Source organism: Conger conger, chromosome 7 (assembly GCF_963514075.1).
Source record: "Conger conger chromosome 7, fConCon1.1, whole genome shotgun sequence".
Taxonomy (NCBI): Eukaryota; Metazoa; Chordata; class Actinopteri; order Anguilliformes; family Congridae; genus Conger; species Conger conger.
Window position 1 is genome coordinate 58,389,405 of NC_083766.1, and position 15,000 is coordinate 58,404,404.

At 47.1% G+C, this 15,000-nt stretch overlaps 2 protein-coding genes across 2 annotated transcripts in view; one reads left to right on the forward strand and one right to left on the reverse strand.

The window, feature by feature from the left end:
• The first annotated feature begins 3,185 nt into the window (after positions 1–3,185).
• rfc3 (replication factor C (activator 1) 3) lies at positions 3,186–9,946 on the forward strand. Its single transcript, XM_061249328.1, has 9 exons — positions 3,186–3,383; positions 3,807–3,944; positions 4,087–4,154; positions 5,219–5,316; positions 6,122–6,303; positions 6,871–7,007; positions 7,791–7,889; positions 8,416–8,485; positions 9,381–9,946. Exons 1-9 carry the CDS (start codon positions 3,297–3,299, stop codon positions 9,570–9,572), a joined length of 1,071 nt encoding a protein of 356 aa, XP_061105312.1. The 5' UTR covers positions 3,186–3,296; the 3' UTR covers positions 9,573–9,946.
• A 1,737-nt stretch (positions 9,947–11,683) lies between these two features.
• kl (klotho) overlaps positions 11,684–15,000 on the reverse strand; it is a 10,637-nt gene continuing 7,320 nt past the window's right edge. Inside the window, exons 4-5 of the mRNA XM_061249215.1 lie at positions 14,123–15,000; positions 11,684–13,165 (exon numbers count right to left, since the gene is read on the reverse strand). The exon at positions 14,123–15,000 is cut by the window's right edge and continues 251 nt beyond it. Coding sequence (XP_061105199.1) covers positions 12,840–13,165; positions 14,123–15,000 — 1,204 coding nt within the window. The 3' untranslated portion in view covers positions 11,684–12,839. The remainder of the gene's footprint in view (positions 13,166–14,122) is intronic.

Here is a 15,000-nt window from a genome sequence, read left to right on the forward strand (position 1 = left end):
ATACACCAGCTTGTTAACCTCCCTTATGTGTTAAAAAGTTGCCCACAACTTTTTTGTTTGTGGGTCCCACTGATTTATCTCAGCCCAAAACACAAAAAAAACAATGATTATCATCCAACTAACTTATCATGCATTCATAACCATATGAATTGGTTATGAATTTTATGAAATTTGCTTTAAATTTTCTTTTTATGGTCCCAAGACCATTTATCTTAAAATATACGATTTCAGTTTTTAAAAAAGGTTTAAATTCACTCATTATATTTCCTATAGTGAAGACAACAGGTAATTATGTTATCTGAGTATGATAGACTAATATTAGAACACACTTTCTGTAATAAATTGCTTGTGGGTTTTTTTTGAACTTCATATTATTAACCATAGTGACATCTGTGGTGTTACGGGTCAAAATTGACCCGTATAGATCTATGTTAGAAAAAAGGTCAAAAGGTCAATATTTTGAATATTGAACAGGAACAAGATGGTTTGTGTGTGTGTGTGCGTGTGTGTGTTCACATGCATGAGTCACAGTCTGTGATTGTTTGAGTGTGCTCCTTGCCGCTGTATTTCTCACATCTGTGGCGAGTGGCGCAGCTTTTCTGTCCTTGTCGTCAGGGCAGGACTGCTCCTCTTCCCCCCCTGGCCGGTTCCTGCGGGCTGCTGGTGTGGGCGTAGCATGAAGCTCTCTCACAACATTGGTGGAGGAAGGGGTTCGGGGAACCGAACCAACGTTGCAAGAAATCTGTGTTATGTTGTTCAAGATGACACTGCGCTTGTCTGCGAGCAAAAAAGCCCCTGTGTATGTAGACATAATATTATGAAGGGGAGGAGCTGTGATGACAGAACAAGGGGAATTCTTTTTGAGTGTGTGTGGGAGATATATAGATAGAGAGAGAGAGAGAAAGAGAGTGAGAGAGAGGGAGAGGGAGAGAGAGAGAAAGAGAAAGCATAATGTGGTTGCCAATTAGGCACTTATGTACTGCAACTGACTCAGAGTATCTGATTGCATTGAGAGTATTTATGTCCTTTGCATACTTGTATTTATTTGGACATAAATAATTTATCTGTGTGTGAGAGAGAAAGAGAAAGAGAAAGAGAACGTTCAATTTCAGTGTTCCAAATTCTGTGAGAAAGGTTTAGCGTCCGTGGGGGGAGGGGTGGGGTATCTAGAGTCAAAGATGAATCTTGTTTGACCCTAATTTTATCCACAGAGCTACCCACAACTTTTCAATGATGCATGCCATACTATCAACAGCCAATATTCTCTGCCGGGTCATATTTGACCCATAACACCACAGATGTAACTTTTCTTTAAAGAGACCTTCAGAATTTACTAAAATAGTGACAATTAGTTTTGTTGTGTTTATTTAGCTGTTTTTGAGGATATCATGAAGGCTTCTTCCAAAGAAAAAAACAAGATGTAAGTTATTGCATATCTTAACTTGAAAACGGGTCAAATTTGACCCTAACACAATAAAAATGCAAATATGTAATCAGCCAATCATGTGGCAGCACCTAAATTTGTAAAACCATGCAGACATGGTCAAGAGGTTCAGCTGTTTTTCAGACCAAATGTCAGAATGGGTGGTATAAGTGACTTTGACCGTGGGGTGATTATTGTTGCCAGAAACTGCTGATCTCATGCACAACAGTCTCGAGAGTTTGCAGAGAATGGTGCGAAAAACAAAAAACAGCCAGTGAACAGCAGTTCTGCGGACAGAAACGCCTGACAGATGTCAGAGGAGAAGGGCGAGACTGGTCAAAGCTGACAGGGAGGTGACAGTAACGCAAATAACCACACATAACAACAGCGGTATGCAGAAGAGCATCTCTGAACATGCTGAACACATCATAACTCTAAATGGATAGGTTACAGCAGCAGAAGAATAAGTAAAATAAATAAATACCTAATAAAGTGCTCAGTGAGTGCATTTTCAGATTACAGTAATCCTCACATAATCTCACGGTCATTTACAGGACAGCATTCCCATTGTTATGATATAATGGCACTTATTAATGAACATAAAGAGTGTTGCATAAAAGGTTAAAGGTTTTAAAGCAGCCTTTATCTGTTTCAATAAAAAATATTTTTGCTCAAAACACCACTGGTCTTAGCGATTGAGTGATATGTGTGCTGTTATTCTGTACGGTTTCTGTTATCTTCAGGAACATAGCAGAAATGTAAACACTGGCCACTGTAGAATACAAGGACGCACATGTGCCTGAACACACACACACCCACAAACACACACACACACCACACACAGACACACTCGCACACATGAACACACCCACAAACACAAACACACAGACACACATACACACCACACACACACACACTCGCACACATGCACACACCCACAAACACAAACACACAGACACACACCCAAGCATGCACACACCCACAAACACACACATACACACCACACACACACACGCATGCACACACCCACACACACACTTCAAAAGTGTCTGATTTCCAGGTGTCCTTGTACCCTTAAGGTTGTGAACCTGAAGAGCTTCAGCTGTGAAAATGGACTGTATGTAAATAAGAAATAAACTGATATTCTGAATAAGAACATCTGCTATAAACACACACACACACACACACACACACACACACACACACACACACACACACATACACCATACAGTCTATGACACATACACACACACACACACACACACACACACCATACAGTCTATGGCACACACACACACACCATCATGCTTTGCCAGACCACATTTAAAAGTCTGGGTAGGAGAAAAAAACAGCCATTCTGTGATGTAGCCTTTTTGATTGCTTTTGATAATCGTGTAACACACCTTCAGGCACAAAACCCACAGTTTACACACAGTCATCTTATCTGCGTTCTCATCATATAATCCCAGAGTCAGTCTTTACATTTGGCAAATACGCATTTTGGCTAATACTCCTAGAGTCGTACTATATAGCCAATAACTCTTTAACTCAGGTCTAGACATTGACTCAGCCTTAAAATAATCTGCGATAAAACACGCATTTCTTACAAGTAGGTTTATTGACTGATGTCGCCGCCTAGTGATAGCAAGTGGAACACCGTCACAGCCGTCGTTTAATGCAACGGCAACGTTCACTCCATTCGCGCAGTTTCAAAAACGCTTTCAGCGCAGTTTGTCCTCCTCGACTCCCTGTACTTAGTATGAACTAAACAGCGCGCGGAATTGTTGTTGTCGTTTCGCGGGAGGGAAAGTCACTGCTGCTGCGCTTAGCGAGTTAACGAAATAGACCTTCATTTTGTATTAAACGCTTCAAAATGAGTTTATGGGTTGACAAATACAGACCTACTTCCCTGGGGAAATTGGATTATCACAAAGAACAGGCGAATCAGCTGAAAAATTTGGTAAGAGGTCTTGAAGCAGAATAACTTGCTATCTTGCAGGGCTAAAACTAGCTAGCTGGCTAACTATATACTTTATGCAACTTCCCTAGCTAACGGTGTTCGTTGTTGAATCGTATATTGTGAACGGTAGCTACACTTCATTAAACGTTAGGTTGTTAATAAAGCTTTTTACATATGTCTTTGGCTCAAACGTGCAAGCTAGCTACAAACTGCGAGTGCATAATCATGAAATATATCTGTCAAGCTGTGTAACTAATTTTAGTTAAATTGTGTGTGGTTATAAGTTAGGATATAACTTAGCTAGCGAGCGTTAACCAGTCAATCTGCAGTGTAAATCTAGTTTGGACGTTCTGGTGAATTGCGCTGTCCAGAATTGTAGCTAACGATCGTCAGTTTTATTTTATTTCATTTGCTGCGGTTCAGGTGCAATGCGGTGACTTTCCCCACTTGCTGGTTTACGGTCCGTCGGGGGCCGGCAAGAAAACGCGGATCATGTGCCTGCTGCGGGAGCTGTACGGGCCCGGGGTGGAGAAGCTGCGGATTGAGCATCAGTCCATTACGGTAAGACTGCTGCACAGTACTGTACACGCACCGCTAGCTAGCTCCGTGTGGGAAACGTGCTAGTATTTGGAGTTGCTAACGCGCGCATCTTGTACATGATATCCATTGTCTGTATTTTCTTCATTTCTTAATCCTCACACAGGCTCCGTCAAAAAAGAAGATTGAAATCAACTCAATAGCGAGCAACTACCATCTGGAAGTGAATGCAAGGTAATTGTTGTTGTCGTCGTTGTCTTATTTGTAGAGAAACTAACATGTCTTTTGAACAAGCTCACCGTTTTACACAAGTCACATACCCTTACACATTCACATGCCCTGAAAAAGTATTTGCCTCTTTCCTGATTTCCTCTATACCCCCCCCCCACTACACACACGCCATTGGCTGTGGCAATAAGAACCCATTTTCAACCAATGAGCTTTCATTATTGTGCATCTGTACAATGTTTTGGAGTGTAGGTGCCTGAACTGTTTTGAATCCAGAATTTAAGGACTATAAACACAGGCAGACGGTGAGTCAACATGTCAGTGAGCCTCTTTCAATGATAGAAAGGGTCTTAACGTTTTTACACAAAAATCGTACCTATTGTACCTTTAATGAAAAACGTTATCAATAATCAGGAACAGAGCTGTAATTGGCTGTGAGTGTCACATGACCGATCTGAGAGCCCTTCCCACCACCCTGTCAGCTGTCACACAGGGAATAGTGACCACACGGTCGTTCAGGAGCTGATCATTTGGTGTCATTCTCTTGCAGCGATGCAGGGAACAGTGATCGTGTGGTCATTCAGGAGCTGATCATTTGGTGTCATTCTCTTGCAGCGATGCAGGGAACAGTGATCGTGTGGTCATTCAGGAGCTGATCATTTGGTGTCGTTCTCTTGCAGCGATGCAGGGAACAGTGATCGTGTGGTCATTCAGGAGCTGATCATTTGGTGTCGTTCTCTTGCAGCGATGCAGGGAACAGTGATCGTGTGGTCATTCAGGAGCTGATCATTTGGTGTCGTTCTCTTGCAGCGATGCAGGGAACAGTGATCGTGTGGTCATTCAGGAGCTGATCATTTGGTGTCGTTCTCTTGCAGCGATGCAGGGAACAGTGACCGTGTGGTCATTCAGGAGCTGATCATTTGGTGTCGTTCTCTTGCAGCGATGCAGGGAACAGTGACCGTGTGGTCATTCAGGAGCTGATCATTTGGTGTCGTTCTCTTGCAGCGATGCAGGGAACAGTGACCGTGTGGTCATTCAGGAGCTGATCATTTGGTGTCGTTCTCTTGCAGCGATGCAGGGAACAGTGATCGTGTGGTCATTCAGGAGCTGATCAAAACCGTGGCGCAGTCACAACAGATCCAGTCCAGCACGCAGAGAGAGTTCAAAGGTCGGGCACGTTTATACAAGGGCTTTGCTATACACTACACTGCATGTTGAGTGTTAAGCACAGTGGTAACCAACACTGTTCCTGGAGATCTACCGTCCTGTTGGTTTTCACTCCGACCCTAACACAACTAACTAACGCAAGGGTTAGTTATGTGCCTGCTTCTTGTGTATGTGGTGCCTGTACCAACAGGCTGTAGCCCTCCACTGCCTGGTCTCAGGTAGCTGCTCTACAGCTGCCTGTGTCAGGGGAAATCAAGCTTTTAACACGTAATGCATAAAGCTGGTTTTACACCTCAGACTGCCGTGTAAAGCAGGAAATGATTCCCACACAGGGTGTTCTTTTAAGGGTAATATTTAACCGTTTAACTGCACACTAAGCCTGTGCATTTTAAAAGGCCCTAAAAGGGGGGGGGATTCTGTATAGAGTCCTTCTTCCTGGTCCCATGGCGGCTGGTTATTGCTACACAATGACCTACTTTTCAAATGCCATTTTCTTATCATTTGCTCTATTGTTTGAAGTTTACTGATGAGGACAAACAACCTATATTGCAGGGATTGCTAATAAATTTTGCATTTTGCTCCAAAATAGAAAATACATCTCAAATGAATGCATTTGTAAACTCAAATCAAAATGGTGGAGGCGTAGATTGCTCTGCAGATGGTATAGAGGTGCAAATGGTCCAAAACAATTGAGCCAGGAAGCCCTATTGCATATAAAAAAACATACTTGCAAATGTATCTTTGAAATGCGTGTGCTGAAATTCTGGAGCGTAACCGCGGCGACGCCGGTGTTTCCGTGGACACAGTGGTGCTGCTGACGGAGGTGGACCGGCTGACTAAGGATGCCCAGCATGCATTGCGGCGCACGATGGAGAAGTACATGTCCACCTGCCGGCTGATCCTGTGCTGTAACTCCACCTCCAAGGTCATCGGGCCGATCAGGAGCCGGTGCCTGGCTGTGCGGGTCCCTCTGCCCAGCACGGAGGAGGTACGGGGGTCCCCGGGGGTCCCCGAGGGTCTCTCCGTCCGGCTGCATGTACTGTGCCAGATCTGCTCGTTTTTTGGGGGGAATTATTAGATTTTTCCTTTTCCCTTTTTTTTTTTTTTCCTCTTAACATGCGTCGCCTCCTACCCTCCGCTGCCTCTCCCATCCTACTTTTCTGGTGCCATCTCTCCCCCCCTCCTTTATACTCACTTGCCCTCTCCGTCTTTGTGTGTGACATTTATTCACCACCTCTCTCCCTCACTCTCTTTCCCTCTCTTCACTCTTTCTCTGTCTCTCCTTCGCTCTCTTTCCCCCTCTCTCTCTCCCCCTCTCTGTCTCTCTCACCCTCTCTCTCACCCTCTCTCTCACCCTCTCTCTCACCCTCTCTCTCTCCCCTCTCTCTCACCCTCTCTCACCCTCTCTCACCCTCTCTCACCCTCTCTCACCCTCTCCCTCCCTCTCTCCCTCTCTCTCTCGCTCTCTCTCACCCTCTCTCTCTCTCACCCTCTCTCTCTCTCACCCTCTCTCTCTCTCACCCTCTCCCTCTCTCTCTCTCTCTCTCTCTCTCAGGTCTGCAGCGTCCTGAACAGCGTGTGCAGGAAGGAGGGGCTGCTGTTGCCGGGGGAACTGGCCAAGCGCATCGCCGAGAAGTCGGGCCGCAACCTGCGCAAGGCGCTGCTGATGTGTGAGGCCTGCAGGGTGCAGCAGTGAGTCATAACGCCTTTATAAACCCAGAGGGGTCCTGTAATAACGCCTTTATAAACCCAGAGGCGTACTGTAATAACGCCTTTATAAACCCAGAGGGGTCCTGTAATAACGCCTTTATAAACCCAGAGGTGTACTGTAATAATGCCTTTATAAACCCAGAGGTGTACTGTAATAACGCCTTTATAAACCCAGAGGTGTACTGTAATAACGCCTTTATAAACCCAGAGGGGTACTGTAATTACACTCTTATAAACCCACAAGTCTACTGTAATAACACATAAACCCAGAGGGGTACTGTTATAACATCCTTATAAACTGATAATACTGTAGTAACATGTAACTGCTGCAATAACATTCTATTGACCTCACAACTGTACTGTAAAGCTCAGCTGTGCTTTAATAACATGTGTTATTATTTAATGATGTTTCATGTGGAGTGTTAAGGCAGTATTTGTGGGGAGGCTCTTTGTTTACGCCTGTACTAGCAGCTGCAGTGTGGAAATGAACATCCTGTGCGTGCGTGCGTGCGCGCGCGTGTGAAATGTTGGCACACCGGAGCGGAACTGAGGGGCAATAAATCTCATCCACTCTGAGGCTTCTGAATGTACGCAGTGTGTTTATAGTCAGCTCTGTGCGGCTCTGTAGCATCCTGGCAACGCTCGACAGCAGCTGACAAGGTTAGCAGCAAACACAGAGGAGTGAGATTACAGCACAAGAAAGGCTATCCTTTAGACACAACCGCAGATGTGCAGTACCTGAATTTGAACCTCTGTGTGTCTCAGGTATCCGTTCTCCGCCGAGCAGGATATTCCTGACACCGACTGGGAAGTGTACCTGAAGGAGACGGCCAACGCCATCGTGAGCCAGCAGAGTCCACAGAGGTGTGTGTGTGTGTCAGTGTGTGTGTGTGTGTGTGTGTGTCAGTGTGTGTGTCAGTGTGTGTGTCAGTGTGTGTGTCAGTGTGTGTGTGTGTGTGTGTGTGTGTGTGTGTGTGTGTGTGTCCAGCGTGCCGCTGGCCCATACAGTGAGATCCGTAAGTATTTGGACGGTGACACAGTTTTAAGGGTTGTAAGTCCTACACTGTTCACTCTATATGGATCTAAATACACTGAAATGTAGTGTAATTTACAGTCTGTCCTTTATTTTGAGAGTAGTTGCATCTAAATGGAGTACACCATGTAGGAATTGCAGCCGTTTAAATGCGTGTCACTGTCCAAATACTTACGAACCTCACTGTATACAGCCTGCATGTCAGAAGCTCCAGCAGAACTTTTATTCTCCCTTGTATTGAACCGTGTGAAGCCTTTCGGTGAAGACTTCCATCTTGCGTTTTCTGACAGAAGTGAGTGATTGATTGATTGATTGATTGATTGATTGATTGATTGACATGTGTCGCTGGCGCTGCAGGCTTCTGGAGGTGCGGGCCCGGCTGTACGAGCTCCTGACACACTGCATCCCCCCCGAGATCATCATCAAGGTGCGCCGCCCCCGTGTCCCCGTCGCCTGGGAGCTGGCAACCCCTTAGTGGATACAACGCCATTCTGCATTTGCGTACTTGTAGTTTCAGTTATGCTATTTGACTCGCAAGGTAGCTATAGCTAAGAAGGCTGCCTGACTAGCAAAGGGATAGGCAGCGTTAACTTGCTGGGTACTTAGCTGCCTAGTGCCTACTGTACTGTGTTATTTGTGTGGCGCAGGGCCTGGTGGTGGAGGTGTTATTTGTGTTGAGCAAGGCCTGGTGGCGGAGCTCCTCAGTAATGCTGTGTTATTTGCATTGAGCAGGGCCTGGTGGCGGAGCTCCTCAGTAATGCTGTGTTATTTGCATTCAGCAGGGCTTGGTGGCGGAGCTCCTCAGTAATGCTGTGTTATTCGCGTTGAGCAGGGCCTGGTGGCGGAGCTCCTCAGTAATGCTGTGTTATTTGCATTGAGCAGGGCCTGGTGGCGGAGGTGTTATTTGCGTTGAGCAGTGCCTGGTGGCGGAGCTCCTCAGTAATGCTGTGTTATTTGCATTGAGCAGGGCCTGGTGGCGGAGGTGTTATTTGCATTGAGCAGGGCCTGGTGGCGGAGCTCCTCAGTAATGCTGTGTTATTTGCATTGAGCAGGGCCTGGTGGCGGAGGTGTTATTTGCATTGAGCAGGGCCTGGTGGCGGAGCTCCTCAGTAATGCTGTGTTATTTGCGTTGAGCAGGGTCTGGTGGCGGAGGTGTTATTTGCGTTGCGCAGGGCCTGGTGGTGGAGCTCCTCAGTAACGCTGTGTTATTTGCGTTGAGCAGGGCCTGGTGGCGGAGCTGCTGAGTAATGCTGTGTCATTTGCGTTGAGCAGGGCCTGGTGGCGGAGCTGCTGAGTAATGCTGTGTCATTTGCTTTGAGCAGGGCCTGGTGGCGGAGCTGCTGAGTAACTGCGACGGGCACCTGAAGGCAGAGGTGGCCCAGGCGGCCGCGCACTACGAGCACCGCCTGCAGCTCGGCAACAAGGCCATCTACCACCTGGAGGCCTTCGTGGCCAAGTTCATGGCCGTCTACAAGAAGTTCATGGAGGACGGGCTGGACGCCATGATGTTCTGAGCGTCCCACGGCCCCGTTTTCGGGGAGGAACTCCCCCCTGTTGTAGCGCAGGGGCCGGAAGGCCCTGTTTCTGGGAGTGCCTGGAGCGCAGCGGGCCAGCAGTGCAGCGATCGTTGGATATATGTCGACGGAACATTGAATTATATTCTCCTTATTTCACTATTATTAAAAATAACCGGTTCATGGCACATCATACGGCAATGATGTCACTGTTGCCAAAATGTCACAAATGATACAGATGACTAATAAAAAAAGAAAATGAGTTGGGAAGAAATCCCAGAAGCTGGTGTGCCCCTCCAGGAAGGAAGCCCCCCCCTGCTGTTGTATAATAAAGGCTAATAAAGCTATAAAAATAAAGCTTCACTCAAACCCTGTTCAGCTGCCCTGTGCTAATGGACCAACAGAAGTATCTACACCCGTCTGGACCCCTGACGTGTCATTAAAACCTTGACTGGTGCCATGTGGTGGAAATGATGAGAATTAAACCTCTTTCTTGTACAGTGTTAATCTTTTTGACAGCAGTCAGTTCTGGGAAGAGCAGGTTGCCAGATGTTCCCACAAAGCAAACCCTTTTACACTGATAAGAGTTGCTGTTTGCTCAGAAGAAGAAACTCATTTTAAATGGCTTCGACTGTTGACGGTGTCCATTAGTGTTTTAAGCACATTAATATGATGAAATGGCTTTTACGGCAAGTTTGGCTGATGTGTCGAACTTGCTCGCCAGTGTTGTAACGTAATCCCAACACTTTTCAGTATAATTCCCTAAAATGGTAAATGGTTGGCATTTACATAGCGCCTTTATCCAAAGCGTGGTACAACTGATGCGGTTGATAAAATCAGGCTATCCTCCAGAATGTAGCCAATTACAAACCTGCTTTCGCCTGACGTACCGTACTGTATACACCTTCCCCAAAAATTAAACGACAGTATGCGTTTGATCACTGAGGAATGACCATTGACCGTTATCACACAGAGTCATGGAGACTGTCCATAACCCCCCACCATCACAGCATAAACCCGAAAGCGCACAAACAGAATTCCCTGTGTCCGTGTCACCCACCCAGGCCTGCTGCAGGTCCTCTCGCACAGGAAGCGCCAATCATTCCCCAAGGGGAATTCCCAAAACATCGCCTGGCAACCGCTGCTATGGAGACACAGATGCCTGAGTGGCCCCTTCCCCTGAGAGCGTCTCACCTGTATCCTGGTAACGGGGCAGTCCTGCTTTTCCTCTCGTGTTTTGACAATCGAGCATTTCGAGCCGGCTGAACGCTCCGTGCTCAACGAGTGGCTTAAGTAAAGATGGGGAGAATTCACTGGTTTCTTTTTTTTTTTGAATGATTTTTATTTCCTCCCAATTTAGTAGCCAATTGTACCCCATCTAATCCAATTAGAGCTAGCTGGGGGATACACCGCCCACACCCCGTCCCTCGGCAGTCCGAAGGGAGAACAGCACGCCTTCTTCAAGCCGTCCAGCTAAATTCACTGATTTCGTGCCGGGCTGGAAGCTCGATGGCTAAAAGAGGCTATAGCAGGGATGTCACACGGTGTCTGCGGGTTAAACGGGCAGTCTGAGTCGGGTCTGGAGTCAGACTCCTCTGTGCTACTGAAGTTCATTTGTATTTTGTAGTGCTCATAGCCACGAGACCCTGCTGTGTGGCCCGGTGTTGTTCCTAGAGGCTGAAATAGGAGGGTAACGTACGCCAATACGCTGGCTGTGACTTCAGTTCAAGGCCAGAGATGTTGAAACGGGTAACGGGGTTATGAGTGTGAGGCTGCCTGAATGTAACAGTGCTGCAACAGTAACAGTGACTGAGATCTTCTAACCAACTTACACAGTAGGTTATAGTTCTGTGTGCCTGCTATGGAACAACATACTATAATTTCCTTCCAAATGAGTCCAAATGAGCTTGTTTTATAAAAAAGCCCTGCATTGCTGAACTAGTAAAAGCAGACGTTTCCATGATGTCGTATACAGCATGACTTCATTTTAATGTTGTAAAATAATGTTTTGTGCCAGATGGGTTTATCGACCATCCGACTGGCTGCACACACACACATTCAGATCAATATGAAATACACTTCTACAAATATTTTCCAAGTGCTAAAAAGGGTTGTAATCAGTGCATTTATTGTTCAACAAGAGCTAATATTTGGGTTTTCAAGCAATATGATCCTGGTGAATCAATTACAAGCAAAGGTACAAACAGTTCAAATGAGCAGGTAGAACAGAGCAATAAAAACAGCTGCTTAGATGCTGTGAAGAGATTAAGACTTTTATTGAATCCTGAAAGACTGAAAATATGCACACTGTAAGTAAATAAATATATACACCCTCTGTGTAGTATGTAATTACTAGTGAAATAAATCCCCATACATAGTATGCATGTCAATTTTACCATATTCTGTGTGCATTCTATTTAAATAAATAATATAGTGACATAAAACATTACAGGTAATTATACATTTTGGAGACATTTGTTTCCAAACTAGATTCTTGATTTCAATATGAGGCAACCAGATCACAGAAGGAGAAAAAAAGTAACTGGTATCAAATAGTACAGTTTCATGGTGATGCAGTTCAGTAACCTATGGCAAGACAATAGAAAATACTTCTCTGTAAATCAAACAATTATTGATAAACAGATCCTATAAATTACTCCTATCATGGAGGGAAACTTCTGTATATGACAATCTTACCAGTGCAACCTTCAGTTTATTAACAAAAATGAAAATGGTCTGTATTCTACTGGTTTCTGTGGCCCCACCACTAAAATATATCCTGACATAAGGGGGCAATTAGGCCCACTCTGTAGCTAGTGCAGCACACATAACAGATGACAGGTTGGTTATTGTACAGCCCACCTGCAGTGCTGGAACCGGCAGTACGTTTTGAGCTGCTGCTACACTGGTTTCTTTAGTCAGAATACCCAACGGCATGAGTCACCTGCTCAAGGCCACACCCCCCATTCTTGGTCCTCGTGTGTCATTGGTCCACCTCGGCATGCAACTGACTGACTGACTGTTTTTTGGGAGGGAAAGCTTGGCGCAGACCTGTGACCTGCTGATGACGTGATCCCATCATCCATCAGAAGAGGTCAGAGGTCACAGTCATCACACAATAAAGAACAGCAACACCCCTGCTCACAAGCACCCATTCCTCCCTCCCCCAGGAGAAGAAATCAAGAGAAACAACCAGGAGGGTGAGGGGGGGGGGGCAGCAAGTCCGTGCTGTAGTGACAGAGACATCATTTTGTTCGGTTAGTTTGGTCATTTATGCCTCTTAGTGGCGTAGTATATAATCATCCCCACGGAGACGAGGAGGGCGGAGCCGACCAGGGAGAGGAAGCCCATGATTGGGCGCTTGGAGAAGAGGTGGCAGCCGGGACAGGGCTGGGGCAGGGGGGGGCACTGCTGGGGGCTGGCGGAGGGCGCGGGGAAACCGTTGTGGTCGATGATGTTGCGGTAGTGGTGCAGCGAGGACTTGACGATGTAGTCGTCGTTGACGTGTCCGTACATGCCGAAGCCCGGATCCCGCTCGTCAGTCAGCGCGTAGGCGAAGTAGCCCTGCAGGTTCACCCCGTCCAGCTTATACGCTGCGGCATAGAGCAGTCCGTTATAGAATGTTCCACAGCACTGCTTTCAAAATTCAAATTTGGCAGTTGACTTTTTTTTTTCTATGTGTATGTCAGACTAGGTGTGTCAGAGACAGACCTGGGTTAAGCACATATTTAAAGTAGTTTAATTACTTTTAAATACTTTTTTAGAAATTTGAAATACTTAATTTTGTGTATTTATGGGGAGATATAGGGTGAGAACCTAAATGTGACCCTTCCAGGAATTGTTTAATACATTTCAGAAAATAATTAAATTTTGGCTCATGCTGCCATGCTTATTAGGGGTGGGACGTGATTGGTGGAGAGCTCCTCTGTGGTCTCTATGCAGGAAGAAAACCTGACCACGCCAGTAACCCCCCGCCCTGTTTTATCCCAGATCTTGACTGTACAGTTTCTGCGCAGTGACAGAGCAGTAGGCAGTTAGGGTCCAGTGGGGCGCAGCGAGCTGGGGTTAATGATTAAGCGTTTACGCCGTGGACACCCGACCGCTATGTCCGAGAGGAATGCTCACACAGCGAATGCAACCGTTACTCTCAACCCTTTTCCAGAGTAGTTTTTCCTGGAATTTTTCAAAATTGCAGTTTTAGAAAGAATACTGCCTGTATACAGTAGTGTCTATTTTACCACATGTGAATTGTTTGATTACAATTTTGCGGAGTAAAACCAAAATATGTCTTTGTCCCAAACATTATGGAGCTGAAACATAATGCAAAGTTATACCTTAAAGGTAAGGTAAATTATTAGCTTTATTAGCTTCGTTGATGTACTACACACATACATCTAAAGCTAGCCCTGAAGCCTTACCTTTGAGAGCTTCGTTGATGTACTACACACATACATCTAAAGCTAGCCCTGAAGCCTTACCTTTGAGAGCTTCGTTGATGTAGTTGTAGAGGTACTACACACATACATCTAAAGCTAGCCCTGAAGCCTTACCTTTGAGAGCTTCGTTGATGTAGTTGTAGAGGTAGTACACGCGCAGGCTGTCCTTGAAGCGTGCCGGGTCCTCGTCCACCCCGTTGGACATGATGTAGATGGGCACGCCCTTGTACTTGGAGTCGATCCAGCCGAGGACCTTCCGGAGCCCCCAGGGCACGACGGGCGACCCCCGGCGGGGGGACATGATCCAGGTGGTGTCGTAGATGTAGTGCACCTCCAGCAGGGCCTCGAAGCTGTAGGGGTTCTCCATCACGTCCGACACCATGGTGGTGGAGAAGTGGCTGAGGGCGAAGAAGTCGAAGGTGCCCCTCACCAGCTGCCGGTCGGCGGGGCTGAACACCGGCAGGTGGTGGCTGAACAGGTCCAGCGTGGTCCTCTGCTGCAGCCAGGAGCGCATGCCCGCCGGGTAGTCCCCGTCGCCGAAGACGGGCTGGGCGAACCAGCCCACGCAGAAGTCCAGGATGCGGTTGGCGGGGTCCACGTCGTGCCGGTTGAAGGAGTAGGCGGGCTCCACCCAGTCGGCGTGCAGCGTGAGCGAGATCTTCCCGCCCTGGCTGCGGCGGAACTCGCGGTCGTAGGCGCGCCACGCCAGGGCGTGCGCCCGCAGCAGGTTGTGGCCCACCTCGTAGCTCAGCTTCTTGGCGTTGGGCTCGTTGAGCGTGATCCAGAACTTGACGTAGGCGCCCAGCTGGCGGAAGCAGAGGCGGGCGTACTCGGCGAAGGCGGCCACCGTGTCCGGGCCGCGCCAGCCTCCGCGGGCCTCCAGCGGCGCCGGCAGGCTGGACTTGTCGCGGATGTAGTGCCAGAGCGAGACGGCGGGCGTGACGTTGGCGCGCAGCAGCTCGCGGGCGAAGCAGCGGTAGTAGCCCAGCAGC